At 43.6% G+C, this 27,970-nt stretch overlaps 1 protein-coding gene across 3 annotated transcripts; it reads left to right on the forward strand.

The window, feature by feature from the left end:
- Positions 1-1,016: 1,016 nt before the first annotated feature.
- CAPN9 (calpain 9) lies at positions 1,017-27,970 on the forward strand. 3 transcript variants are annotated; one of them, XM_084515748.1, is made up of 21 exons: positions 4,739-5,065; positions 5,680-5,730; positions 6,150-6,219; positions 6,653-6,771; positions 7,431-7,564; positions 8,152-8,320; positions 9,232-9,315; positions 9,530-9,615; positions 11,396-11,473; positions 15,493-15,653; positions 16,339-16,496; positions 17,186-17,394; positions 18,188-18,224; positions 19,723-19,812; positions 20,325-20,382; positions 20,824-20,888; positions 23,247-23,315; positions 24,710-24,788; positions 25,717-25,833; positions 26,874-26,932; positions 27,516-27,970. In XM_084515748.1, exons 2-21 carry the CDS (start codon positions 5,716-5,718, stop codon positions 27,540-27,542), a joined length of 1,884 nt encoding a protein of 627 aa, XP_084371874.1. In that variant the 5' UTR covers positions 4,739-5,065; positions 5,680-5,715; the 3' UTR covers positions 27,543-27,970. The 3 variants fall into 3 exon arrangements, with proteins under 3 accessions (XP_084371875.1, XP_084371874.1, XP_084371873.1); XM_084515749.1 differs by lacking the exons at positions 4,739-5,065; positions 5,680-5,730 and adding an exon at positions 1,017-1,348; XM_084515747.1 differs by lacking the exon at positions 4,739-5,065 and having other exon boundaries at positions 5,591-5,730.

Raw genomic sequence — 27,970 nt, forward strand, 5'->3', positions numbered from 1 at the left:
CAGACATCAACAATGGGTGCAATTATGGGGAATAAACATGGGAATATATGCTGTGAAAAAGAAAGCTTTCCTCACAGCGCTGCTGTGACAAATAGCAGAACAGAAAGGAATTAATTCTGTTTCACCTAATTGCTCTCCATTAATCATCCCTTGGCAGCAAGCTCGAGTGGTCGACCAAAGGGCCAATTAAAGCAAAGGGAGGCTGACTGGTGTTTGTACTCAGGGCTGTGTTTCGTGTTACAGGAATTGTAATTTGTTCCCAGGGCAGCATCTCTTGCCATTCCACGCATGGAGGAGTACCCATGCCTGTCTGGCTCTGAACCCTGCCGTTATTTCTTCAGAGCATCCATGGTGCATGAACTGACCTCCTCTCCAGGACAGTTTTTTGCTGTCTAATGTGAGATGTGATGTGGCAGGTAGATGCTGGGCAGCAGAAGAAACACAACAAGAGATGAGCAAGGTCATGAAACCCAGAACTCAGTGTCAAGTATGTGTGTATTTGGGTTTAAAATCCTTTATTACAACACACAGAGAAATCCTACGAGGCACAGTGTGTTAAAACCCTTTCCCCAGGTAAAATACCCTGTCACTTGCCCTGCCCTGAGCTGTCCCCACAAGATGCTAACACCCCAAACCCGGGGCCAGCCCTGGGCTACTCCTCGGCAGAGCAGCTCTAGCCCTTACACGTCATCCCTGGTGTCCCTCGACAGGGACAGCACCTGGCCGCTGGGACAGCCCCACCATCGTCATGCCGAGCTTTTCATGTGTGGGACAAAAAGGGCGAGCCTGCCGCAGTTACAAAGGCTACACCCCGTCCTGCAGCTTGCGTTTCGCTCCGTTGGCTCCCCATACCTTGAAGTCAGTGGCCAGGGGTGGCGGGGAGAGGTGCCAAGCCCCACGCAGGCCTGTCACCGCCAGGTGGGCACAGCAGCCCTGCCCCGGGGAGGACCTGGCACCACCTCGCCACTCCCGGCCCAGCAGCTGGCGTGGCCAAGCCGGCCGCCTTCCCTCCCTGTTTGCTTTCAGGGTGTTCATTGCGCTGCTCCTGCGCTGCTCGGAGCTGCTCCCGCTCCTCTCTCCCTCTACCCTTGTCCCGTTAAGCCTCATCTCCTCGTGTTTCTCCCTGGTGGGAGCCATGCCCTACCTACTCCGGGACTCGAAGCCCAGGCCGCCACCGCTGCCGCGGGAGGCGCGTGCCACCCACAGCTCGGGGAAAGCCTACGAGGAGCTAAAGCAGGAGTGCCTGCGCAGGGGCAGCCTCTTCGAGGACCCCGACTTCCCTGCCAGTGACACCTCCCTCTTCTTCAGCGAAAAGCCACCCGTTCCCTTTCTCTGGAAGAGGCCTGGGGTGAGTACATGATGTCTTCACACCCCACCATCTGGTGAGAGTGCTCCCATGTACAGCAGGGAAACCCAATGATTGTTCGGGGTGCTTTGCTGTTTGTTTGGGGTCCTTGGCAAAGAGGAGGGTTGGAAGGTTTCACCCCATGGAGCTGCGTGTTGCTGGCTTACATCTGGTGACGGGGAGTGGAAAGGTAGGGGCATTGTAAGAGAAGCTAAAATCTGATAACTATTGCAAGTATTTCTGAAACACCCATTTTTTTTGAACTGTCCTGTAAAATCCTATACCTTTTCCATATTTTCTTGTCCTTTTGAAGGCCTTTGGCTTAATCATTTTAGAATACCGTATGTAGATTTTCTTCTTTTCTGCCTGCTGTAGCTTATTGTGCATAAATTTATGTACATGCACAAAGAATTTCTAATCGGGCATCTCTCTTACATTATTGCCAAACACAAGCAATGTTAAGATGAAAATAAGATGGCATGCAAGGGATTAAGGGTAAAATATATTATGATGACATGACTATTTGAAAACCAACTGCCATTAATGAAGGAAATTCATAATTAAAGTTAAACTTAAAACAACCAAAACTTCTAACTTTTAGAGCATGAGACATGCTTGCTTCCATCACGAAACACTGAGAGGCTGTGAATACATGCCATGATCGCTGAGCCATTCAGCAGTAGCCAAGGGCTCGATGAGTATCTCTTAATGCATCTTGCGTAACAGGCATTAATAACACGGGGATAGCCCGAAGCTTCGCCAGTCACATGCTCTCAGATCACAAAACCAACATCGCTCCTGGTTCCTTCTCCCCAGTTAGCTTTAACTAGTAGCCAGGAAATTTGTGGCTACTTTTCATTTCTTTGTTAATGATTGATATTTATTCTCTTTTTCTTCATGGTCTGAAAGCTTCAGAATTAGTAGAAAATGTCCCTTTGCCAATAGTGGTACCAAGAGAGAAAAAGAACAAAATGGGCTTAAAATGGGTTTACGTTTGGGCTTCACTTAATCCACAATGAGAGACATTCAGATGCTTTAGTGTCTGATAGCTAAAGTAGTGTCACTACAGAGCATGATTAGGGCTATTACTCCTAGACGAGTTTCAGCTATGAAAAAGCAAGAGATAGCCCCAAAGGCAAGTGCAGACCCTCAGGCACTGCTGCCCACTTTGTCTGGAAGTACCCCAAAGGCTAGGTGTGCTTTCAGGCTCCCCCAAAAAGCAGGCTGGAGGTTTGGGGTTGCTTTGCTCAAAAGACATGACTTCTGTGTCCTTATTAGTGGTAGTAAGGGACATAGGAGAGTAGACTTTCTGTTATATGCAGGCTCTCATCGTCGGGATGTTTGTAAGCTGAAGTGGAAATATTTCTACTAGGAGTAAGCTACCTGAAACAGGCTCTGCCTTTACACTCCAGTGCCCGCCATGCAAAAAGGTGAACTTCTGTGAGCAGCACAAGACATAAAGCTCAGGGGAGGCTGTAAGGATGCAAAATTACAAAGTTTCAACTCCTCAGCATTTAAGCTAAATCAATTTAATGTCTATTAGCTATCAGTGTGTTTGCACTGCCCCTGTGTGTGTGGGTATCGGTGTTCAGACTGCTTCTCATGGTGGCTGGTTTTTACTGCCTTCCTACCAGTGTTTTACAGTGGTTCAGCTCAAGTGTAGCACAGTATATGCAGGTAATTGCAGGCCCAAATAATGTTAGTCCTCAGATTTACACCTTGTTACAGTTTATTATTTAGTAATGAGAGTAGAGAAGGCTTTCTCATTATTTTCACATGTATATATATACCTGCAGGCACAAAATTTTGTACACAGAATAAACAAGACCCTCTAGCTAGCCCAGATCTGTACATCTCCCACTGCAATCTGTGAGCTGCACTGATTTGCACCTGGTGAATGTCTAGATTTTTACCTAAATCTTCAGTGCCCTAAGATTCAGAAAGATATTTAGTGATTTTGTTTACCAATCCCTTATCTTTACAAATGAGATCCTTGAAATTACGCCTTATCAAAAAATTAGAATATTTTGAAAAACAGATGACCATTTTCTCATTCTATCTTCCCTTCCCTTCCCTTCCCTTCCCTTCCCTTCCCTTCCCTTCCCTTCCCTTCCCTTCCCTTCCCTTCCCTTCCCTTCCCTTCCCTTCCCTTCCCTTCCCTTCCCTTCCCTTCCCTTCCCTTCCCTTCCCTTCCCTTCCCTTCCTTGTCCTGTCAGTTTAAATCTAAATTAAACTGTTGGGCTAGTATATCTGTCATTTATTTCTAGTAGCTCAGTATCTGGGAAAGCAAGAGACATATATGTTGAAGAATTAAAAAATAATAATAATAAAAAAGGGGGGGAAGACAAATATGTTTTACAATGACAATTGAATCTGTGGTCTACAGGAGGAATTAAGAAGGAAACTCTCCTAATATGAACAGCCGCTGGCAACCAGTATGACAGGAACTATATGCTGGAACCAGAGAGATAAATACAATCACAAAAATAGGGCCACCATAAACAGCCTCAGCCTCAGCTTTTCTTAGATCTCTAAGAGGGAGATCTTTTCTTAGACCTCCCTCTACCAATGTACGCCAGAGGCTCAAGGGATGCAATTTGTTTCCCTTTGACTCGAAAGAAACATAGCTTCAAAGCAGCAGCAGGAGAGTTGCAGGCACCTTCTTTCATCTCCCTGAGAAATTCATCACCCTAATTCTAGGCAATACCCTTATGCAGGTGAATCTTTGAATATGCTGTGTGTGGATGCAAGATCTAGTCCTGGGCTTTGTCTTTTAGCATACTGAAAGCACTGATACGTGTTATTACACCATCCAGTCTGAAAATCCCTTTAAGTTTAATATTATTCTTGCAAGTGTAGCTCTTGGTTTTCTTTTGTGTAACAGAGAATGTGACATGGGTCCATTCAAAGTCCTTTAAATTCCTTTTCATTTTTTTTTGTTTGTTTTTTTTAATTTGTGTTTGCTTTAAACACAGAAGATTGAAAATATTTTCACATCTGTCAGTTGTAGAGCCGTGTAACAGGCACCGAGCCACAAAACTCTCACAGCACTCAGCAGCATTTGTGTCCATGTCGGTGGAGAGGCTTTTTATCTCAGCCCTCGCTAGCATGCAGTTTCTTGGTAACACTAAGCGCTGTGAGAATCGTGTTCTCCAGGAGCAACAGCACTAAAATAAGGCACGTTATTAAAGATCAGCTGCCTTATCAGCCGTCGTACTGGTGTTTAAAGGCAATGAGCTGTGCTCTTTATCGCTCGCATCCTGTCACACATGGCTGGGTGTGTTTAACAAGCAGGCGGGCCAGCTGATGAGGGGGTGACGTTTGGTTTCCCCTTGCCAGGTGTGCTGGGGACATGGCATGGCCTCACCACCAGCTCCTCCCCAGAAAAGGCAAATAAAAAATACACAAACCAGCTTCATGCCTGAATATCTCCTCCGAGGGATTAGCTTCTCAGGAAAGTGGCTTTCCTCATCCGTGGCCGTGTGCCATTTTCCTCTGCCATCCAGGCAATCATTTCTTATTGTGTGCTGCCAAAACTGCTGAGCCACCAAAGTCACCAGGTCACAAAAGCAAAGCAGAGCACGCCCTGACAGGACAGAAAGTCAGGCTGATAAATTTGGAACATGGCCAGGCTGTGCTGGCCGAGATGAGAACAGCAGTACCAGTTCATCAGGGACACTGTCCTGGCCACAGCTTTGGCCAGTAAGAGATGCTCCAGGAGTAAGTGAGGGAAGCTGAACTGAATTACCAATATCCTACCCTGACAGCCTAAAAAAATGCAGAGACAGGAACCAAAAAGTAACTCCGTTTCCTTCTAGGCAAATGCAAGGGTTAAGTGACTGAGTGTGCTCTGCTATATTTCCTCCCTCCTTAATTTACCTTTTTTTACAAGCTTCTGTTGATTACATAAAAGAATTTCATGCAATAGGGCCTGCAATAGCATATCGTGACAGACTGAGAAGCTCAAGGAATATTCCTCCAGTAGTATATTAGATGCTCTCTTCCTCCTCCTCCTTCTCCTTCTCCTCCTTTTCCTCCTTCTCCTCCTTTTCCCTTTTCTGTTCAGTTCAATCAATTCAATTCAATCTACAGTTCATGGGAAAGGGGAGAAGGGAGGCAAAGTCCTGCCACATATATTGGTTTGCCACTGTGATTTTTCTGTCCAGCTGAGATACAAGAGAATTGCTTTAATGCCACTGTGATCACACAGTCCCTATAACTTCTGAGCACACAGGTGTGCTCAGAAGGGTGGGTAATGTCAGCTCCTCGTAAAACCTGACTCTGTAAAACAAACAAGGCTGGAGTCTGCCTTTTTTGTTTCCTTGTTTGAGGAGGAAATAGGACATACAGCGTCTGGCAACCATGAGACTATGTATTATGTGCAGGTAAATACAAGGCCTAATACTGTGTTTGAAGGTAAATTGCCAATTTTAGGGTGTTGGGTTTTTTTTCAGCTGTTGGGGGAAAAAAAAGTAGCCAGGGTTGTAACTTAACTTTGAAATTCTGGACCAGGATGTGCTCTATTTTAACAATTGCCTATGGGTGAATAAAGAATGCCAGCCTTTCATTAGCAGCCAACTAATTAGGAAAAAATGAGGATAGCTGATTCTTTAATTGCTCTGCACTATAATTAATTACAAGGATTAATTACAAGCATTCCCCATCTAGTTCTTTGTGGTAGCTTACACTGCTGCATGAAAATATAGCTCGTGCACACACACGGCTCACATCTGGGCTCAGAGTGACAATGACATTTTCCTGGCATATTTTCAGTCACGTCTGTGTCTCACTCCCACTCTTCCAGGACATTGTCAAGGATCCCAAGTTTATCCTTGGAGGAGCCACGAGAACTGACATTTGCCAAGGGGACCTTGGTGAGTGATTCACCCCGGGTGGGTGCGTGCATGCTGTGCAGAGCAGCAGGAATATCCTCACACGCGAGGGGATGTTGTTGCTCGTGACCCAATGAGAGCAGTGAAGCTGGAGGCACCTCCCATGCTCACCTTGCCCACCGCCACCTCTTTGGTGGCACTCTCCCATCTGTGCCAGGGACCATCCTGGTTCAGAGGGATTCAAGGCCAGAGAAGGATCCCCATGCAAGGGTACTGTGACCCCAAGGGAGCTTTTCATCCACCAGCACCTCCAGACTGCCCTGGCTGGGCAGGGGCACACTTCCTGGGGACACACAGGATCTCTTTTCAACAGGGGTGGCAGCTAACTGTGACATCTACCCTCACCCCCACACCATCTTCTTTTCCTCTCTGTGGAAGAAAATGAGGCTTTTTCTTTCCCCGTCTCAATTCACAGGTGACTGCTGGCTATTAGCAGCCATAGCTTCTCTCACATTGAATGAAAAAACACTAGCAAGAGTGGTACCACTGGATCAAAATTTTGGGCCAGATTATGCTGGAATATTTCACTTCCAGGTAAGATGAAAATCTGGCACAGCATGACCACATTTCTGGGCAGCTGGTCATTGCGTGTTGTGGTCTGGTTTGTGGTGGGGATGTGGGTTATTCCAGAGGAAACATTAGAAAAAAAAAAAAAAAAGGAAAAAAAAAAAAAAAAGGAGGGGGGGGATTGCTGAACTTAATCTGTTGTTCATGTTTTGAGGAACAATCTTGAGGGCTATGTCAACCTCCCACATGCACAAGCATAGGCACTTCTGTTCCGTGAAGAGAAATATGGCTTTGAAATCGTTTCACATTTTCCACACAAACTCCTCTTAGGATGTAAAGCCTTAAAGATGAAACAAGATTTTGTCTGTGGTCTGTAATACGTATCTTGAAGATGGTTTGAATCACCTAGTGACCACTTGTATATGACTCACTGGGGACCATATGAGTGCCGTTATCCAGCTAAGGAGCTGTGGTGCAGATTTACTCTGTTAGACTTTTTTTCAGACAGATTGACTTTCCTTCAGAGCAGTCTAGCATGGTAGAGTGGGAAGGAATGGTTTACATACGATTTCTGAGCAAGCCTATCCTTGTCACTAGCTGACACTTAGAAGCATTGGGACACGAATCTCCTACACTCAGGAAATGTCATGCTGTCAACCAACTCATGCTCCATCTTTTCTAAATAGTTTTGGCAGCACAACGAGTGGCTGGATGTCGTGATTGATGATCGATTACCCACCTTCAAAGGCCGGTTGGTTTTCCTGCACTCAGCTGAACACAACGAATTTTGGAGTGCTTTACTAGAGAAAGCCTATGCCAAGTAAGTCTAGTGTACCACACTATACATAAATGATTTATAATTTGTACATATCTTATACACTATTCAAGTTAACAGCTTCTATCTAGTATTTTTTTAAGCTATTTTTCTTTTTTTTTGCACTTACTGCTGCCCTAATCTAAAGAGCTTGTGAGCTCATCCAGCTCCCATCACAGCATTAGATACAACCCTAGCTGTTAGCAATGGAGTTGGATCAAAGCCTGAATCCTACCATTTGTGTCCCCGCTGAGACCTCAGATGATGGTTCCGGCCAACTCTAGATTTTTAACTGATTTGGCAGGCAACAAGCCACTGACATGCGAAGATATCCAGTCCTTGCCAACCTGGTCACTGACACTAATAAAAGAAAAGCCCCAGGCTTTAAGAATATCGAGGAACAAATTAATTAAAAGTGTAATTAGCAAGGAAAGCAGAAGTATCCCAATATACATCATATATCTCCTGAGTACATTCTGGGGCACAACTCTTCAGTGCCCTTCTGTGCTTTTACGCCCATGTGAGAAAGCTCTCAAGCATGGGTATCGTCAAAGTTTTGAAAGCCTGTCTCACGGTTAGCATGTGTTTTCCAGGCTGAATGGCAGCTACGAGGCTCTGAAAGGAGGCAGCACAATAGAAGCCATGGAGGATTTCACTGGGGGAGTAGGAGAAATGTATGAGGTTAAAACAGCTCCTGACAATTTCTATGAAATCCTAGAGAAAGCTCTGAAAAGATGCTCAATGGTGGGCTGCTCTATCGATGTAAGTAACAAATGGGGTCTGATTTTCTCAGCTTAGTTTTGGTTTCTGCATTAAAAAACAAACAAACAAACAAAAACCAAAAAACACTACTTTATAAAGGGTGGTTAAATCATTAACAATTAGATGGATATGCATTTAACTCTCTAAATAATTGCTGTGAACTGATAGTATGTAATACCAGTGCGGTCCTTAGTACAGCTGTCAAAAACAAAAGAAGATTCATCACATTTCAGCAGGTGACAGCCACTGGATTTAAAACAATAATGATGTTAGTATGAGCACTTGGGGAAGGTGAATTTCCTGTCTTACTTGGCCCCTTGACATTAAAACCAGCCATAGCTTTGTGAGGACTTTAAGGCTCCACAGACTAAAAATTGATTTGCTTCATTCCTGGATTCTGCAACGACATCTATTTGGTCTTGTGAGACTCAAGAAACTTTTCAGGGTCAGTCTGTTTGTAAACGGGGGCTGGAGCTTAGAATGCATCAGATTTATCCCTCCAGGTACTGAAATCTCTGAAATATCAACACCTGACCCCACCTGAGAGCACCTTTTCCCATCCCTTACCTGACTCAAACTACATTTGAATAGCAGTTTAGATTGATATCCTGGAACTATGCATGGTGTTGATACAAAATCATAGGGACATAGAGCCAGGAACCACCTTATTTTCCCTCTGACTGTATAGTGCTCCAAAAGAGAAATCCCCACAGCTCTAGAGAGCTCCCTTTCAAAGGGCACCATTGCACCATCACTGCCTGCATGGAGCAGAAAGACAATTTCCCTATTCACATTTCCCCATTCTGGTTAGCCACTGACCTCCCACATAATGGCTGGAAGGGACCAAGTTACACCACTTCAGATCTCCCTATGAAAAGAGGTATTCACGTTTTTTTTTTTCCATATTACAGACCAGCAGTGCTGCCGAGTCAGAAGCCAAAACCCCTTTTGGCCTTATAAAGGGCCATGCTTACTCCTTGACTGGCATCGATGAGGTACGTTTCCTGTGGTTTGTGTCAGCAGCACGGGGCAAGGAGAAACTTGGTCAAAAGGCAAGGGACTGTCCCCCAACCTTAGGCAATGGGAGGCATTATCCTGGGGGAGTTATCCAAATTCCCATCCATCTTTCCCTGCCACATCTTCTGTAGCAGTGCACTTTTAGCCCAGATTAATGACACGCAGCATTTTCTCTTTTTCTTTCTTCCTCAGGTGAGCTATCGGGGCCAGAAAGTGCGGCTCATAAGGATAAGGAACCCCTGGGGACAGGTGGAGTGGAATGGCCCTTGGAGTGACAAGTGCGTGCACTGTGCCATACAGGCCATGCAAAAATCAAGCTGCTGCTCCACATCTAGCTTTCTGCAGGCACAGTTATTTCACAGAAAAATTAAATCAAGAATTTGCATGTGCTTAATGGTATTACTGCCATACTGGTGTGTCACTCTCAATATTTTCAAGGCTGCTCAGCTGACACTGTCAAGGATGTTTAGCCCCCAAAACCCAGTATTAGCAAAAACATACATTAATATAAATTGGATATGTTCATTCTAAGACACTTCCAATAGTAAATATTATGTTTGGTGTGATTTTCTCTTTATTTTTTTGCAACCTAGTTCCTGTAGTACTTGTAACATAACATTTGTATTTAGTCCTACTACAGGTAATCTATAAACCAGTTTTGTATTACCCCCTCTATCTTACGAGTTTGTCATTGCATTTACTGTTCGGTGTTTCTAAACATATTAGGAATAGGCAAGAACTTTGCAAGTTATATTATAGATGTGTTAGACAGTTAGGTGATACCCTCTATGTGGTACCTGCTAAAGTTATGGAAGGACACAGAAACACAATAGGATTGGTCTGAAAACCAGTCTGCTTTTACTACTAAGTTAAATGAAGTATAAATAATACAAAAGAAAAAAAAGTATGCATTAAAAAATAACATTATATTCCCCCCTCCCGTCCCAAACATACACTTTCTGATACATTTTTACACATATAAATCACTTCCTTTTTGTTCCACTTTCCTCTACTGAGTTTTTTCTTATTCACACAGATGTAGAGGAGAACCATAACCTGGCTGGGCCTTTAAAATTGCTGAGACACATAGTCATCTCTAGCATGCCTTTGAATGTAAATAAATGAAATATTTTCATATCAGCTCAAATACTTTGTTGTGTTTATGATTATATCTCAAAAAAAAAAAAAAAAAAAAAAAAAAAAAAAAAAAAGAGGTTAAGATCAGGACAGGCATCTGGCAGTTCAGGTTGTTTATTGAAAATGCTGTATCTGCAAAGTGGAGCTCTGAGGAGCTCTGACTGCACTTGGGAGGTTTTCTGGAGCTCTGGATGCCAGTACAAAGCCCTGCTAAAGCAGAGGGGCTCCCAGGTGGCTACAGGAATCTGTAATAACATTTTGCAATGGTTGCTGGAATTGAAAACCTAACACAAAATGCCCTGTGTATCCTATCAAATTGGATTTCCAAAAAGTCTTAGTGTTTCTTTGTTTGGTTTTGACCTGCTACAGCTGGATCTGTAGAGGTGAGTAAAAAAGAGGCAAAGATTATATCTGCAATCCCAGTTAGTCCAGCAATTCTCTCTGTACAGGGCAAAGAGCCTACTCGGTTCCCACTGAGTCAAGTTTGTAGAAACATCTGTCCCTAAATTACCGAGAAACCTAAAAGAGGAGATGGTGCTACAGATGGCAAACAGATTTAAGGAGGAGTGTGACTTACAAAAATCTTGTGGTTTAATGATAACCATATTTTACTCAATCCCACCACCTGACAGCAGTCCCAGTGCTGACTGCAGGGAATAACTCAGGCAGGACTCTTCTGAGGCAGCTTTAGGATCTTTGTCCCAGTCCTGCTTCCAGATACATTAGTTGGGTCTCTGCCGCTGTGTGGACTGGCAGCAGGGTTTAGGAAACCTCTTAAAGGCCTTTGTGTTTATGTGTGCTGCTCAAATAAAACACTTCTGGATGAAGAGCAGCCTACTGATCTGTCCAGATGGTTGTTCTGGGCCAGGGAAAATTAAATGCCATAGACCCATAGTAAAGCTTGGCTTTGTTTTCTTGCAGCTCTCTGGAGTGGCGTTTGGTCAGCCCATCAGAGCAGAAACGCTTGTCTCAGACAGCACTGGATGATGGAGAGTTCTGGTAAGCCACAGGGTTTTAGAGCGTGACTCCAGTAAGAAACTGAGGTGCTGGTGGCCAAAATGGGTGACAAGGAAGAAATCTCTGAGTGAGCAAATGCTTGGTTTCCTTGCAGGAGGAAGCAGGTTCTGCATGCTTCGTGTGTGTACGTGTGTATTTTAATAACAAAAAGTCTTTTGAAGGTCAGTTTAGTTAATGGCATTAGCATATTTCAAATGCTGTGTGTCTCCCGTGGTTGTAACAGCCTTTAAATCCTTACCAGGAACATACGCACACTACAGAAGGGAGCATTGTACTGCACTGTAGCGCCTATGAAATGCCTTCAGGGTTGATGTTAGTCATACACTGGTAGGGAAGAAGCGCTTAGAAGCATTGCTACTTGTTACAGAAAGTACAAGAACACCAGGATATGTGTGAAATGATGGAAAGATTTAAGAAAAGATGAAAAAAAAAAAGAAGTGGTAGCAATTGCTTTAGAAGTGTGAAGTGTTCTTCATGCCAAATTCACTATCTCAGACAGAGCAGATGGCTGACTTGCACATGATTCCCCCACCCTACCCCGTATCAGCCATGCTGTGCACTACTGACAGTGTGTCTAGTCGTATTTTCCAGGGCCAGATGCTAATCTCGTTTACACAGAGGTAAATCCAGAGAGGTATTCAGCAGGATGATTCCAGATCTTTCCCACAAGTTAAACCAAAGTTCACCCTTTGGTCTGGAAAGAGATCTAATACAGATGATGCGGAGCATTACATCACATAAAATGGTTTATCTCACACTCTGATAGCTCTGGAAGGAAGTAGGTCCAGTGACTGATCCATTACTTAAGCATTTTTACACAGTATATCTTTTAGTTATTTTGCTACTGACAGCAAAAGGCAGCAGGGCATTTCCATTTTTTCAAAAAGTTTGAGTGGGTTTTTGTTTGGTTTTGAGCTTTTTGGTTTTTAGAGATGAATAAAAAAGAGGCAAAGACTTTACCTGCAGCTCCAGTTCCTCCAGCACATCTATCTGTACAGGGTGTGGCTTAAAGCCTGGCTGTGTACTGGAGATACAGGTGTGTAAATAGGCATCAAATGAGCAATTAAATTCATCAGAAAGTTGTCTGTCCAACAGAGCTAAGCTCATAGTTAAATAAGTCCTCAAAAGGTCAGTAAAAATGAAGAAATATGAGCATACCCAGGCAAATGGTGGCCTTCCTTGTACAGCGTCGCAGACACTGTACAGAAACAAAAGCCAGCAGGACTGAAGTTTTCCCTGAAGGGGTTAAACGGACAAAAATCATATGCAGAAGCTAAGAAATGCTTCCAAAACCAGTCAGGCAAGTCTGATACCAGCTAAACCCTCCACCCAGTCCATCAGACTTATTTGTCCTCATGTCTTTTGACTTGTGTGTATTTCTCTCAGGAGCGTTTGCCCCTTTGCCCCTTCTAAGCTCCTTCTAAGACACAAGACACATCTTGGTGGTTTCCCTATCAGGCTGCATGGACAGACTTTGCATGAGCAGTGAATGTGGTGTACCCCTAAAGACATTAAGGTGGTCAGGTGAGGAATGAGATGAACAGAGCTGCTTCTCTTCAGCTTTCAGTTTGCTCCTCCTGCTGATGCAGTTTACCTGAGGAGCTGGAGAATGAGCTATATTCCTCCTTCTGCAGCAGGGGACTTCCAGCTAGTCTGTTCACCGTTCCTGCTGGTGACTCTGGTTGCCTCCCTAGAAAGCTGGGGCGATCTTTGTGAGGTGTTTTGAAACCTGCTACTAGAAACAGTGAGTAGCAAAGTAATTAGGTCTTCAAGAGTTCAAAAGGTGTTCTCCATGACACACATTTTATCTTTGTGCTTAGCATATAACATCAGATACAACAGGGCTCTTGTTGATGACAACCAGTTTGTACTGAAGTAGATCTAATGGCAGGTTTCACCCTCAGCAAACTCAACAAGTATTCTCTTGGTACATCATTTCTTCAGGTGTCTGCAAGGTGACAGGTTGCTCAGGAGACCTACTGTGCATTCATGAACAATTTCTGTAGCTGTGCTACAAGTTTGGGACCCGGCTTATTCCATGTGCTGACTGCATACAATGTTATGTTCATTTCTCCTACACAGGCTCACTTCTGTTAATTGAAACAGAAGAAACGGAAGAGGAAATGCACCTGTTTATTCTCATGTATTGTTTTTGGTTTCATCCTAGGTAGAACAGGAAGGTTAGGAGGAAAGGCAGTGTAGGGAGGGAAATTTGACTAAAAGGTATGGGACATTTAAAGCAGGATAAGTGTCATGTCATCAGAGTGGCTTCACTCAGTGCCGAAAGGCACCACGGCTTTGGAGAAATACATGGGGTAAGGCAGCCAAGGTGGGAAAAGTGGTCTGATAAGACCGTTTTTCCTTTCTGTTCTTTGGATTTGGGAGGACTGAAGAAAATCTTCATGGTAACATACTCAGGGACTGCTGACCTCATTATCTATCCCGAAGATATTTTAGCTGTGTTTTTGCAGTTCAAGTACAAGTACTTCATCTGCTTTGCAGCATGCTTCCAAAGAGCCCAAAATCGCATAGTGTGGCCAGGAAACTGAACCACTGAAGAGACAGAGATTTTGCTATACTGCCCTGCTATAGTGTAGTGAGCATTGCAGTGAGAATTAGCAGTGTTTGTGGCATGAAAGGCTAGCATTATATGAGAACAGCTGATGAGAAAGAGGACAAATCCCAGGAAAACAAGTCCTGCTGTTTCTTCCCACCCTAAAAACAAGTTGTAAAATGTCCCAGAGCAGGTGTAAATTAATGCTGCCATGGACACCTCTTCCTTATACAGCATAAAAATGGAACTAGCTTTGTCCAGTGAGCTGCGCTAAGGGCTAGCTGAGTCCTATCTTCCTCTGCCACAGATACACATGTGGTTGTGGAGAGCATTTTCTTTCCTGCTACTCCATTTTGCTGTTATGCATCAGTCACCAGAGAAAAAGGATAGCTACAGAAGTTCGTGTCAGGGAGGAGCAGTTTCTCTGCTCTGTTCCCATAGCCCATGGCTGCATACCATGCCCAGCTGGGTGCCTGGCTCCAGCTGTCCCTTTTCCTGGCTGTTTGCTCAGTCCTGAATACCAGGCTCCTCAGCCAGCAGGTCTGTCAGTATCTCTTTGCCAGTTTACTTGCTAGCTTAAAATCACATGGCTTATCTGCTTCTCAGCATGCTGAGTAGGCTAGGTTCAACCAGCCCAGCATAGAAACTCAGAAATAACTGTAATTTGGCATTTGCTTCCTCCTTTCCATGGCCATGTATATGTATCCACCTTGGGTTTTAAATAATTATGCTGCAATCTATATGACACAGTAGCAGGAAGCAGTGTCTATCACCATCAAGGGCTGGTTGGAGCCTTTCCTTAAGCCCAAACTTACCTTTTGTTCCTCTGTTTGGCATACGGTTTCTCTAGGACAAGGTCCCATGCACCCATAATTGAGAGGAGAGTGAGCAACTTGAGCCTAGGCACCTTACCAGAAGGCCAAACGTGACTTCAGCTGCATTGTGGACAGGCTAGTCGTACCATGGCCTGACTAATCCATTGCCACATGTCCCCTGTAGTGCTGTCCTGGGGCTGGTGTTGAACGCACAGATGATTTGTAGGCAGACTTGGCTCCTGCCATACAGGGTCCTGGATCCTTTGGTTGGCTCTCCATCAATGTGGATGCAGCTCTTAGGACTAGGATATAGTAGCCTGGGGGAAGGGGATGATCAAGCATCTTTTTCCACAGTAGGTTTTCTTCCAGTGTCACTTCATTGTGTCCTACACTCAACTGTACCTGAATAAAATTAGTGGAGTTACAGTAAAAAGGAAGGTGTAAGAGATGTCAACCCTACTGAGACAGTAGGGTTGCTTATGCTTCACACCACAGTGAATGAACGCAACTTCTCCCCCAGTGTACATCACCATATCTCCACAGTTGCTGAAGGTCCACATAGGGCAGTCTGGCCCTGGGCATCCTTCAATGAGGCTAATGATTGCCTGTTCCTTTCCATGTCTTTCATCCAGGATGAAATTTGAAGACTTCAAAGTGCATTTTGATAAAGTTGAAATCTGCAACCTGACTCCAGATGCCCTGGAAGACAGCACTGCCCACAAGTGGGAGGTGACCATCCACGAGGGGAGCTGGGTCCGGGGATCTACTGCAGGAGGATGCAGAAACTTTCTAGGTAAGTAGATGCAGCTTTGAAAGCGAGAAGCAGGCACAGAAGTCCTTACCCACCCTTAGGCACCTCTCCTATTAACCCATAGCCAGGATTGTGGATGCAGGTCAGGCCAGCTGAGTCTCAGCTAGTAGGAACCAGCCAAAGGTATAAATACAGTCCAACTTGAGGCTTTGGGGTAAGAAGAACTGCTTTCTTCTTTCACAAGTCTGTTGGATCTGATTTGTCTCTCACTTACATTTGCATGAGCAGGACTGGCTCCAAATAAACCACTTAAAATGCATCAGTAAGTGTAAAATGAGACAAAAACCCAGCTCAGACAGCATGTTTATGTGGCTCTGAAGTAGCATCAAGGATCTGAATTGTGTTACTCCGTATTGGCACCAGCACTATGGAATCATTGTAGCTATGTATTTTGAACAAAATTCCATCGGACAGCTTTATTAAAACCATGGTAACTTAATAAAATATCGGGCCCAAAATCTTTTCTACACCTAACTCCATGAAGAACTTTGGGATTCAGCTAATTTTCTGCAGAGCTGAGTGGAAAGAAGCATGACAACTAATGGAAAAAATAAATTTGAGCAAAACCTCAGCTTAATTGTCCTTTTTGTCTACTTTTTTTTTTAGTAGTAGTAGTGGTGGTATTATTCTGAGGCAAGAAATGCTCTGGTGTTCTTTACATTGGCAGACACTTTCTGGACAAATCCACAAATCAAGATGCATTTGACAGAGACAGATGATGGGCAAGATGATTGCACATTCATTGCAGCATTGATGCAAAAGGATCGACGCAAACTCAGGAAGTTTGGTGCTGAAATGCTAAGTATCGGCTACTCTATTTATGAGGTACTCTATTGCTCTTACAATGCGTGCAGTAGCCACCCCGTCAATATTACCATCTTTCTCTGGATTTGTAGCACTGCCAGTCATCAGACATTTTTAGGGCCCTTGCTCTTAAAATGCTCTTCTGAGTTACATCAAGCCCCATGGAGAATTTTGCCTTGGTTAGGATGGAGTCCTTTCATAGGAGGATTTAGGAGTCCCATGGGTAACCAGGACAAACTCCTCAGCCCCATGACTGTGTTGTCCCCTGCCTGGATCCCAGAGAGGGAATGTTGCTTCTTATGAGTCTCGTGGGGCTCATCACACACAGTGGTTCCTGTCCCTGTGTGAGGTTGGAATTGGAAAATCTTCTGAGGCGCTTTCTCCATGCAGAAGACAACTGTGAGGTCTCATCACTCTGTGACATGCCACCTAGGATTGTGATATTTAATAGCAGAGAATGTTTAAGCAGGAAGGAAGTGTCCTAGTGTCCTCTTAGACTGTCTTCAGGGTGAGAGAGAAACCCTGGTAACAGGTCCTTGCTGTAAAGCAGGAGCTAGATTGCGGCAAGTGCTTGGGTTAGGGTGTGACAGTCAGCACTGCAGCTGGATGTCAGGCTTGTGCCAGGGAGTTTGGGTCTGTGACTGGGAAGAGGGCAGGGGTAGCCCTCAGTACACCACAGCCAGTGCAATGCTGCCTTTGATCCCCTCTAGAGCCCCGGTGGAGATGGACACCTGAACAAAGACTTCTTCAGGTACCACGCCTCCAAGGCCAGGAGCAAAACCTACATCAATTTAAGGGAAGTATCCAACAGGTTCAAGCTGCCGCCAGGTGACTACATCCTTGTTCCAACCACATTTGAACCACACCAGGAGGCAGACTTCTGCCTGAGGATCTTCTCGGAGAAGAAGGCCATCACTGAGTAAGTCAGCAGCAAGCACTGGACCCGCTGGTGCTCTCCTGTGCATAGGGCTGCCAAATCCTGGAAAGGGTCTGGCTGCCAGCTGTCCAGCCCTACAGCAGAGTCTTGGGGTGGGAAGATCCTGCTTTTTTCCCTCTCTGGAATTTTCATGTGCTTAGTAAGGAGAAAAAGGAAAGGTCTGAAAATGAGATTTTGGTTTGCAGTGTGCCCTCCTGTGCCTCACACCTCCTGTGTGAGGTTGAGTTGGGTGAAGGCTTGTTTGCCTTCAAACTGATTGGAAAAAAAAATCTGTCTGCAGATGTATTTGCCCGTTTTTGCTAAATCTGCCCTTTTTTTGGAGAGGAGTTTAGGAGGTAGAGAAACCGGGGCCCTGGTGAATCCACTGGAAGCTTACAGGGAAGAATTGCTAGCTGCCTGCTACTCAGCTTGTTCAGTAATCTGTGAGTGCAACAGTGCTTCCTTACAAAGTCTGTCCACATGACAATTTTATATTAAAAACTGAGGAAGAAGTGTGCACAATGAATACAGAATGAGATTAATTCTTTAGCAGAAAGCACACAGAGGGACTGTGCCCTCACAGAGTCCTGCTTAAAGTATGTTTTAGTGGCTTATGCCAAAATTTAAATAAAGCAAAAATCTGTTTGATGAATTTCACCCAAATGTAATCAGTTCAGTAAAAAATGCAGTTTTATCTTTTGCCTCTGGAAAATGTTAATGAGCAACTTGGTGCCCTTTCCACACCAAGCAGATATTGAACATCTTCAGATATTGAATGTGGTTTTGTTTTCCCCAGGGATCTAGATGAAAACGTTGCCATTGATCTCCCTGAGGTAAGTCTACAGAGTTAAAATATCAAGAGGAGAGCTCAGCAGAAGCCAGCACACACTGCTTTTACTGTCTTTGGCTAAAACATGTTCATTTCACAGGAATGCTCCACAATTGCCAGCTTTGTGTGAGTGACTGAAACATTCAGTTCTGCTGAATATGGTAAAAGAGCTGTAACAATCAAAATCACAATCGTTATGCTTCTGCAGCTGCTCCAAGGCAGTCAGAGTCAGACAGCACCAGAAGCTGGTCTCAGCCACCACAGGTGCACTGAAAGTACCCCACTTAGCACTGGGGAGGCAGATGGCCTTTCGTAGCTATTAAAATTCCATTTATTGTGAAAAAATAAGGAGCAAGAGTATTTCCACAGGCCTTCATTTGTCTTACATAAAAACCTAGCAATATCCTCATGGTTTGGGAAGGAAGGCTTGACACGTGTGTACCTAGTGAAATTCTTTTTGTTCCTGGATGACCTGGCCTGCCTGCTGAGTGCTAATTGCAGCTGAATCTGAGTCAGCTCCCATTTAAATGTATCCCTGCACATAATCTGTTGATTGTAGTATGAATTCCCATGGAAACAAGCTAAATCATAATCCCATGAGTCCCTCTTTATTAAAATCCTCCTCCAGGGACCAGCTAGCAACTGAACATCTCCATTTCTAGGATCTCAGGGCCATGTTCAAGGTCAAAGTAAATCTGTACAGTGTCATTAAGGGACCACATCTGAACTTGACTAGTAGAAATTGAGGAATATGCATAGGGTTGAAAAATAAGTGTAAATGGCCAAGCACTGACACCAGGGTGACAGCACGGTAGATGTCACCTGTATTATATCTTCTGTTGGTAGAGAAAACAAAGCTTAATTCTTTGCATCCTGTGCTGTTCTGTTAGTTGCCTTCTTTTCCCCAGTTTTCTGGCACAAGAACTGCTCCCTGTTTGCATGGTCACCCCGGCTATAGCCATGGCCCTACGTGGTGGCATCTCTCATCAGTGTAGACTGAGGCCTGGGCTCTACACCCCTGCAACAACACTGAGGCTCTCAGCTGGCTCAAAGTGCTCCCGGGCATGGGTTGACTCTATGGAGAGCACCAAATCACAGCCAGTTCCAGCTGCTGCCATCAAGAGAGGCCAGAGGCCCCTGGATGATGCCTCTGGGAAGAGCTTCATTGGGCTGGGTTGTTCAAGGACTGTGGAAGCAGAGTGGTTCAGGGATGGAGTGAAAGGAGCGGCGTTTTCCAGGATAGGTGCCTTTGGTTTTGAGATGACCAAAGTAGTGGTACACTGTGCAATTCCCCAGGCAAAGGAAATGAAGGGTGAGAATCCCCTCAGGAAGCTTGGTGCTTGGGAGGCCTGAGGTCTGCAGTCAAAGCATAACAATGTTCCGAAGCATATGCAGTTATTGTAAGGTGTACTGTGCTCCCCTTATGCAAAGAGGAGCTGTGTGCAGGAGAAACATCATGTTTTACAATTCTTATAAACGTCTTCCTATGGTTGATGTTGCAGCCTCCAAACCCAAACCCAAGTCCACAAACAACTGAAGAAACTGAAGAAGAAAAGCAGTTCCGGGCACTGTTTGAGAAGATCTCAGGAGAGGTGAGCTCAAAACCCTCGTAGGTCATAACAACACGTAGAAAGTAGGAGAGAATTCTGCTCCTACTCAGGGCCAGGTGAGGAAAAATGCTGTATTTTGGGGGGCAGTAAGCTTAGTTGCAGTGTGTTGTTTAGGCAACAGATGTCACCATGCCTTATATCTAGATGGAAAAGGGCGCAGTCCCAACTGAGCAAACCAGAGGACCAAAGCTAGAATTCAAGCCTGAGGGAGCCGACCTAGTTCCATGTCCAGCTGCATTTATATTTTTCTTCAAATCAATGGTTCCATCTTGAGATTGCTTTCAGACAGCCTTCGGCACAGCAGCACTCCAATATTTTGCTAGCTGTTTGGTTTTTAGCCTTTTCTGGGTTTTGTATGATTCTCTTTTCCTGAGATGCAGCAACATACAGATGGGTGATGTTTGTGTTTTCTGAGGTTTTTGGTATGTCTGATTCCAGAAACACTCAAGTAACAGATGCTGCTTTTTTTTTTTTTTTTTCTTTTTTTAATTTAGGACATGGAGGTATCCGCAGAAGAACTTGAATATGTTCTGAATGCAGTATTAAAAAACAGTAAGTGCTGATAACCTCTGTACTGTTTCAGTGGCATGCAGCAAATGGCTGTGAAGAACTTTATAAAAGCTGCCATTAAGCTCACTTACGAATGTGAGAATAAAGGCTGTGTTAAAAATCTTGCCTGGTGGCCTCCAACCAGCCAGGGCAGAGCTGGGTAGGCATATTGTCCATGATCTAACCTCGAGTGTGTCCTGCCTCCAGCATGATCCGTGTCAGTTCACTGAAGCCAGTTCTACATTGCACTACTGCTCTGCTCTGGAGAGACAGGGAGTGGGACTAATAAGACCTGGATGTGGCTCATGGCCCTGCTCATCACAGGTCTCCCACAGTAAGGTCTAAGAGCCTGCTGTCTATGCTTATAAAATCTTATTTTCTGCTATGGATTTACAAACAGCAGATTTGCCCAATGACTTCTGTCTTATTGTTGTCCTTTTTCAGAAAAAGACATCAAATTCAAGAAGTTAAGTCTCATTTCATGCCGAAACATCATTTCTCTTATGGATGTATCCTTTCAAATAAGTACTTGTGAAGCTAAACAAATACTGAATATAATTGTTCATAGCAGAACATTATGTATATTGGAGACGGGTGGGGTTATGTCATGGAAGAACACTGTCCACAGGAAAAAAAAGTGTGAAAGTTGTATCCCTATTTTTACTTTAGAAATCTAGTGTTAGGAGCTTCAAGACAGACCATTTTCTACTGAAGACTTCAGAGGGAGATGCTTTAATCTAAGCACTTGTAAAAGTAAATCTCAATTATTTACATATAGGACAGTGCATTTTTCAAGCTGTGATTTATTTGAAAAAGATCTGGAAGAGAGAACCCAAAACTGTTGTCTGAAGAGTAGACTTCACTAGAGAGAGGTGTGCATTCAAGTTTTGGGTCAGAAAATTAAGAATGAACAGAGTGGTGAAAATTACTGGTATCAAACCTATGGGGTTTTTTACAGCCAGACAAAAAGCTGGAAAATCTGGTCTTTCATCTAGATCCTGGAACTCCAGGAAGCAGACATGTGGGTGAGATTTGTCTGTCCAAATTTAGGCGTTTGTGGTGTAGGTGTTTACATCTAAGCTAGCTTTCTAGACTTCCTTTGTAGATAATGAAAAGGATGGTGTAATTATGCTTGTTCTCAATGTGCCTAACTGTGAGGGAAGCTAAATGATGGCACAGACACTAGGTGAGATGAACCACAGCCCTGGTACTTCTCCACCAGACTCATCCTTTGCAATGTTCTGCTGTTAAATTTAGTATGGGTTCTCTTCAGGTAGAGCTGGTTTTGGCAGTATGCTTTTCTGATAGCTTTTTTTTTTCCACACGTGAAACAAAACAAAGACTGTATCAATCCTGACAAGGCAAGTATCTAACACTTGTTTCTTGTTTTGCTTGAAACAAGCTACGCTTGTTAAGCTAAGAAATTTTTATCTTATCCTATTGTTGCTCCAGTCCATGGCAAAGGTAACAAACATGCTCTCAAACAACTTCTAACACAAAACCAAAACAGACAAAAAGACAAAACTGTATTCTGGTAAAGCCATGTCTGTAATGTTAAAATTCAGTGCAAATCAGTCACTGTCCATATCCAATGAGAAACAGAGTACTGGTCCTATATTTTCTCCCTCAGCAACCAAGCTTCAGTAGGGAGCTGGTCCACGTTCACATCTCATCCTTACATGGTATTGGAACAGAGCCAGGGTCTACACTTGACCCCGGAGCATAACAGCAATCCTAGGTTTACTATTTAGGATATAACCAAATAGTTTCCATGATTTGCAATGCTTTCAGGGAAATCTCTGCATAGTTTTGAATTAGTGGGGAGACATCTCTTCATCTGCTTTGGAAGCACAAGGAATGCAGACAGAACCATCCCACTCTGGACGTGGCATTTAGAGCACAATGGAGGAGCAAAATGACACAAATGGAAGCCTGAGCTGATGCTGGCAAGTCACCTCCATGTCACATGCCACCAAATTCCCTGGTTGTAGTCACCATGTAATGGTGGGGATGGGGGTGAAGTATTGACACGACAACCAGAAAGAAGAACCTGTCTGGCTATAAAGACAGACTTCTTGTAGGAATGGTAATGTCCTTGGAATCTGTGAGTGCCCACAGTAATATCGCCAGTATAGGTGCTTAACTAACAGCATGCTATTAAATCATGGTGGCCTAGACCCAGCTTAGCACGTGTTGGCCTTTCTGAACTATTGCTGAGTTAGTGTCCATGTGAACAAGGGCTTTGTCTTGAAAAGTAAGATGTAAAGGGGAAGGAGAATGCAAGTGAGATCTACTTGGGGGACATCAGTAGCTCAGCACAGTAAATATTAAGACCCTCACACATCAGGAAGAGGGAAGTTCAGGCACATCTAATCACCACTTCTCAGCACTACTATACAGATGACTATTTCAGACTTTAAAGACCAGATTTTGCTAGTCTTACCACACGACTCCCATTAATCTTTGGTAGAGACATTGCAGTAGAGCCTGGTCTCTAGAAAACAATACTGAATAACACATTGGTTGACTAACTCATTCGAGTACAGTAGCAATTTGTTTTAATCAGGTAATTTAATTCTCTGAATCATTTATGTGCTATTTACATCTAAAGCTGTTCTCGCCTTAGAACAATCTGTCTTTCTTACTTGCATGGAGCTCAGCTGTGTTTTTGTGTCACATAATGTTCCCCAAGTATCACAGCCAGAGTCATGAGCTGCACCTCATGAGAAATCCCAATATCATGCTCAACAGCACTGCAGGCCTGCCGGCCAACGTAATGTTATATGTTTAAAGGGATAGCGATGTTAAATTCACTCAGAATTTGGCTCTTTATGTAACAAGTCATTTTCCTTAATTCAAATTACTAGACCAGTGGCAATGGGACTCTGGAATTCAGTGAGTTCAAAGTTTTCTGGGAAAAACTGAAGAAATGGATAGTAGGTGACATTATGCATTCAGTTTGGTTCTCCATTTTACTAGCTATTTCTTGTGTAGTTTATTATGTATATGCAGACAAAAATAGAGACAGGAGTGTTTACAAGCCACAATTTTTTACTTAAAACAAAAGTTTTAAAAGCATGGGGGCTTGTTTTGGATCTTCAAAAGCATTCTTAGCTTTCCATGATGCTAAACCTTAATGGTTTTCTGGAAATAACAGAGATTTTTGTAAGGAAATCAACTATGTTTGGGACAAAGAATGTAATGGACACTAACAAGGAAGCCAATAAAAATGAAACTTAAGGAGTTTCTGTCACTGTTGCACAGAAGAAACGATGATTCATGACTAGTAGGAAACAATCATTTCATAAGTCACTGCATTGCCATTATCGATCTCTCAGTAGACAACAGTACTGAAGTCTGGGAAAGTTGATTCTAATTTTAAACACATTTCCCTGCCACTGTATATGGCAGTAAAAACAAGCAGACTTTCAGAATCAGGGCACAGACTGAATATTCAAATAAAGACATCATAATTGTTTCCTCATGGTCATTAATAGTTTTTTTCTGAATTCATGCTTCACCCAAGCATTTAAAATATGCAGTTCTCTGCTTCTTGTCTATCCCATCAGAAATGACATATACTTTTTCTGGGTCCTAATGTCATATCTCTTTTATCAAAAGATGCATTGTTTTTGAACAAGGAGACTTGAGAAATCCTTGTCTTCTGTAAGAAGATTTGCACATATATCTGATGGAAAAATTTAAGCTGGTTGTGACAACAGCTCAATTTAACCCATATTCCAAGGGCGAATCATGTTTGTCATCTCATTAAAACAAAGGAATTTAACTCCAGTTTAATAATTATTTAATATTTAGGTCAAAATTCAAACCAGTTGTACCAGACCTCTCAGCTGCACAATGAATGTTTAGATCCTTTATACCTAGCAGCAAATGAGTAAGGGACAATCTCGACTTCATCTTACACGATTTTTTTCTAGCCTTCAGGATCATACAGAAAAACATGAAAAGAGATTAAGAGAATGCCTCAGGAGAGAGAAGCTAGAAGACAAATAAAAGTATATCCTTCCCAAATAAAATTACTTTTTAAAAAATCATGGAATTTTTTATGAAGAGAAACTCATTATATCTGAAAGATTGGGTTTGGCAGTACTTGTTTGAATTTCACAACAGCCTATTCATATGACAGAGAATTGGGACCCAAATTGCTCCTCGGTTACAAAATCAGAATGGATCTAGACCACGGATCTTGTCAGCTTTCTTAAGTGCTTTGTGCCACGCTGTTAGAGATAAACACCTTGCTTTTGTGTGCCATATCTGTGCTCCTTTCATGTGGAAATACTGAACTTTCCATCTGCTCTTTTCATAACAGAATATCTTTCTTCTGTTTGACTCTGATAAATCTGGCTCCATGTCCTCCTATGAGCTCCGCAGTGCTCTCAAAGCTGCAGGTAAGACAAGCCCTACTTTTTATTTTGGGAAACCTGTTGGACAGATCTGCTGTAGGCAAAGAAGTCTGCAAGCAATTACACCATCTGGGTGCCCCCTAAATGGGAGGAGGGCTACACCACAGAGAGGACCTTGGGACCTAGAGGGAAAATTGAAAGGACTTCTGGCAAAGCCTCTTTCCAAAGGTGCAGAGAGGTGTAGGTAGGACCAGGTTTCCCTTTGGTTAAAACACTTTCTCAGCCAACCTTAGCTTTCTTTGTGCCCACAAGGGTTTGAAGCAGCATGGCCAACCTGGGGCTGGGAGCAGCAAGTGAGGTGCTGATGGGCGAAGAGTCTTGCCCAGTCATCCTGGTGGGGCTCACCATCCCAATACAGAGCACCCCAGGGAGGGTCCTTGGGCCATGGCACTTCCAAGGAGAAGTGGCAACAGTGATTTCTGTTCCTTAGGCTGTCTTGGAGAGGAAGTGGGATATTTTTAGGAATTACCTTTGGGAGTGTGTCTGTGTGGGCTGCCACTGGCCCTTTCATCTAATCATCTCAACACATGCAGGATTAGACCCTAAAACAAAACATTTCAGAGCCCAGGTCCACTTGAGGGTTTGAGGAGCTGCAGGTAACCTGTTTGTTACAAAGAGTAATCAGTGGGTTTCTATTTCATCACAAAGTATTTTTATTAAAGCACGTAGTTTTGCAGAAATCCCTTCAAATTTCAAGGAGTCTCTCATATGCAGTGACCGCAAAATTTGTGGTTCAGATATACTTATTCATTCCAAGCTTTAAAAACTTTGTAGTCAGATCACTTTCTATGTGGATGTGTGCCATAGCACATTCTCCCATTAACTGATTTTCAAGATTAGTTAGTAGAGATTTGCAGATTCCATCCTGGCCTATGAGGCTGCTCATTTTTCCTATGTGTGTGTGTTTTGGAAGGATATCAACTCAACAACTACCTGTTGCAGCTGATTGTCCTGCGGTACTCTGATGAACAGTTCCAGATTGAATTTGATGATTTTCTGAACTGCTTGATTCGCTTAGAGAATGCAAGTCGTAAGTATCTTCTTCCTCTGGGATTTCTTCAATTTTGGAAAAAAAAAATATAAATCCAATTTCTGCTGTCACCAAGCATATTGCATAACATCTGAGATCAGGTGTGTAGATTGAAAGGCTAACAGAATGGAATTGTGTTTAGCATTTGCTTTTAGAATAGCTTTTCCCCTGTAAAATGAAAAATGTTCTGTTACTGACGGAAAATTTCCCCATGTGAATAAAGCCTGCTTCAAAAACTCCACAGTGATGCAGAAGGCATGTGAAGAATGTTGGCAAGGTCCTTGTTGTAGCCTTTCTTGTGGCTCACCCATCAGAGCAGTGGTGCCCAGACAGCTTGTAGCTAAATCTCATTTGTAAAAAAGTGGAGCTGTTGTGTGTCCTACTGGGTCGAGCCCCTAGACGCCCCACTACTCACACTCACTATCACCATTTCCCTCAATTCCTGCTGAATTAGCTGAAGATATGGTTCCCTGTATCCCTTCTGGTTCCCATCAAGGCACCCTAGGATCAGTTCATTTGCACGCAGGGTCTCCCTTGTTGCAGAGCAGAAGTAGTAGAGACAGGTAAAATGGCTGAAGAGATCATCAGTGTGGCTTCAACCTCAAACTCAACTCAACTCGATGAAAATCACAATCAACTTTCCTGTGTGATATTTTTTTTTTCTCTTCTCTTTATTTCCTGGTTCAGTCTGGGGCAATAGAAGTGTTAAACTACTGAGAGAGAAAAGTTCAGTCAGATATATAAAGAGATGCAAATTGCTTGGCTTCATTTCAAAGCATCCGAATCTGAGTGCTTAGACACCCGCTTCCAGTTGAGTCCTGAAGAGAGACTTGCACAAAGACCTGAAGTCAGCAAGACTTTTCCTCCTGCATGTTCATTTTTCAAAGTAGTTACCACCTCTAAGCAACCCCAAGCGACCAGACTTTGCGCCAGCCCCCCCCTCCTCATAGGCACAGCCACTGTCATTGTGGGATGGGGAGCTTATATATGAATACAAATGAGGTGTATTTATGGCTCCTGTGTCCTGTTTTTCATTTCAGGAGTATTCCAAGCACTGAGTGTGAAAAATAAGGAGTTCATTAACCTGAATATAGGAGAGGTATGAGCACAGCTTTATAAACACTAGCAGAATTATGGGGCTCCTCTACAGCTTTTTCTTCACGTTAGAACTGGGATATTTCTGTGTGACACTTCAGGTGAAATCCATGGCCATGAGAGCACAGAGGGCATCTGCAGTAGATGTCAGCAGGGCTGTGATTTTACAGTGCACACACTGATTACATCTTCTCCTTGCTATTTCCTTCCTTGCCCTGTTGCATGCTGACAGCTTCCCATCCCCCTTTCTGGCTTCTCTGCTTTTTCCTTCCTCGGGTGCCAGCTCGCTGTGGGGAAAAGGGGAGGCAGCCAGCCTGGGATGGGGAGGTCTTTCACTCTCACATCAGCTTCTCCTGTGCACGTCCATCCTCTGCTTCTCAGCATGGGTTTGTTACTTTCTTGTGCTCTCTTTGTCTCCCTGTTACACATGCGGGCTGTCTCACATTTTATACTTACCCAAAGTCTCCTGGGGCAAGGCACAATGAATTCTCTGGAACAGCAAATGTGGGAGCTGATGTGGACTGTGGGGATGCAAATGAAGGGCCTGAAAGTATTTACTGTAAATTTGATCTTTCTTCTGATATTAGTTCATTAACCTGGCAATGAACATTTGAAGAAGTTTGACTTGGATGCCAGGAGTTCTTGGGACATCGCTACCATGGCTGCTGCCCTGACAACTGTGGTCCCCTTCTGATGTAGACTTAACCAGAGCTTTTGTGTGGAGGAAGACACGTGCTGCCCACCCTTTCTGGTCTCCAGCCCTGTTGTGTTCAGGAGCTCCACAGTCAGATCACATTTTGTTTTTAATTTTGATAAAACCTGCTAATGGATTTGTTACTGGAAGAGGTATTTGGATGGGGCACACATGCCTCTCAAGTAGACTGAAATTAATGCCCCTAAGTTAACACAGTCTTTTATAAAATAAGATTGCATTTAGTTTCAGCACAGCACAGCCTACAATGATTAAAAATTTTTATTGCTGCTTGGTTACAAATTACTGTGAGGTGCTTTTAAAAATACAAGGTTGTGTAAAACTGTTCAA

Source organism: Aythya ferina (assembly GCF_964211825.1).
Source record: "Aythya ferina genome assembly, chromosome: 3".
Lineage (NCBI taxonomy): Eukaryota > Metazoa > Chordata > Aves > Anseriformes > Anatidae > Aythya > Aythya ferina.

What these genes read in the sequence shown, in the direction of transcription:
- CAPN9 (XM_084515749.1), top strand. Translation starts at nt 1,136, where the DNA reads ATGCCCTACCTACTCCGGGACTCGAAGCCCAGGCCGCCACCGCTGCCG. An exon ending in GAGAAGAAGGCCATCACTGA is followed by an intron (nt 17,395 to 18,187) that starts GTAAGTCAGCAG and finishes TGTTTTCCCCAG; the next exon opens with GGATCTAGATGAAAACGTTG. An exon ending in TTAACCTGAATATAGGAGAG is followed by an intron (nt 26,933 to 27,515) that starts GTATGAGCACAG and finishes TTCTGATATTAG; the next exon opens with TTCATTAACCTGGCAATGAA.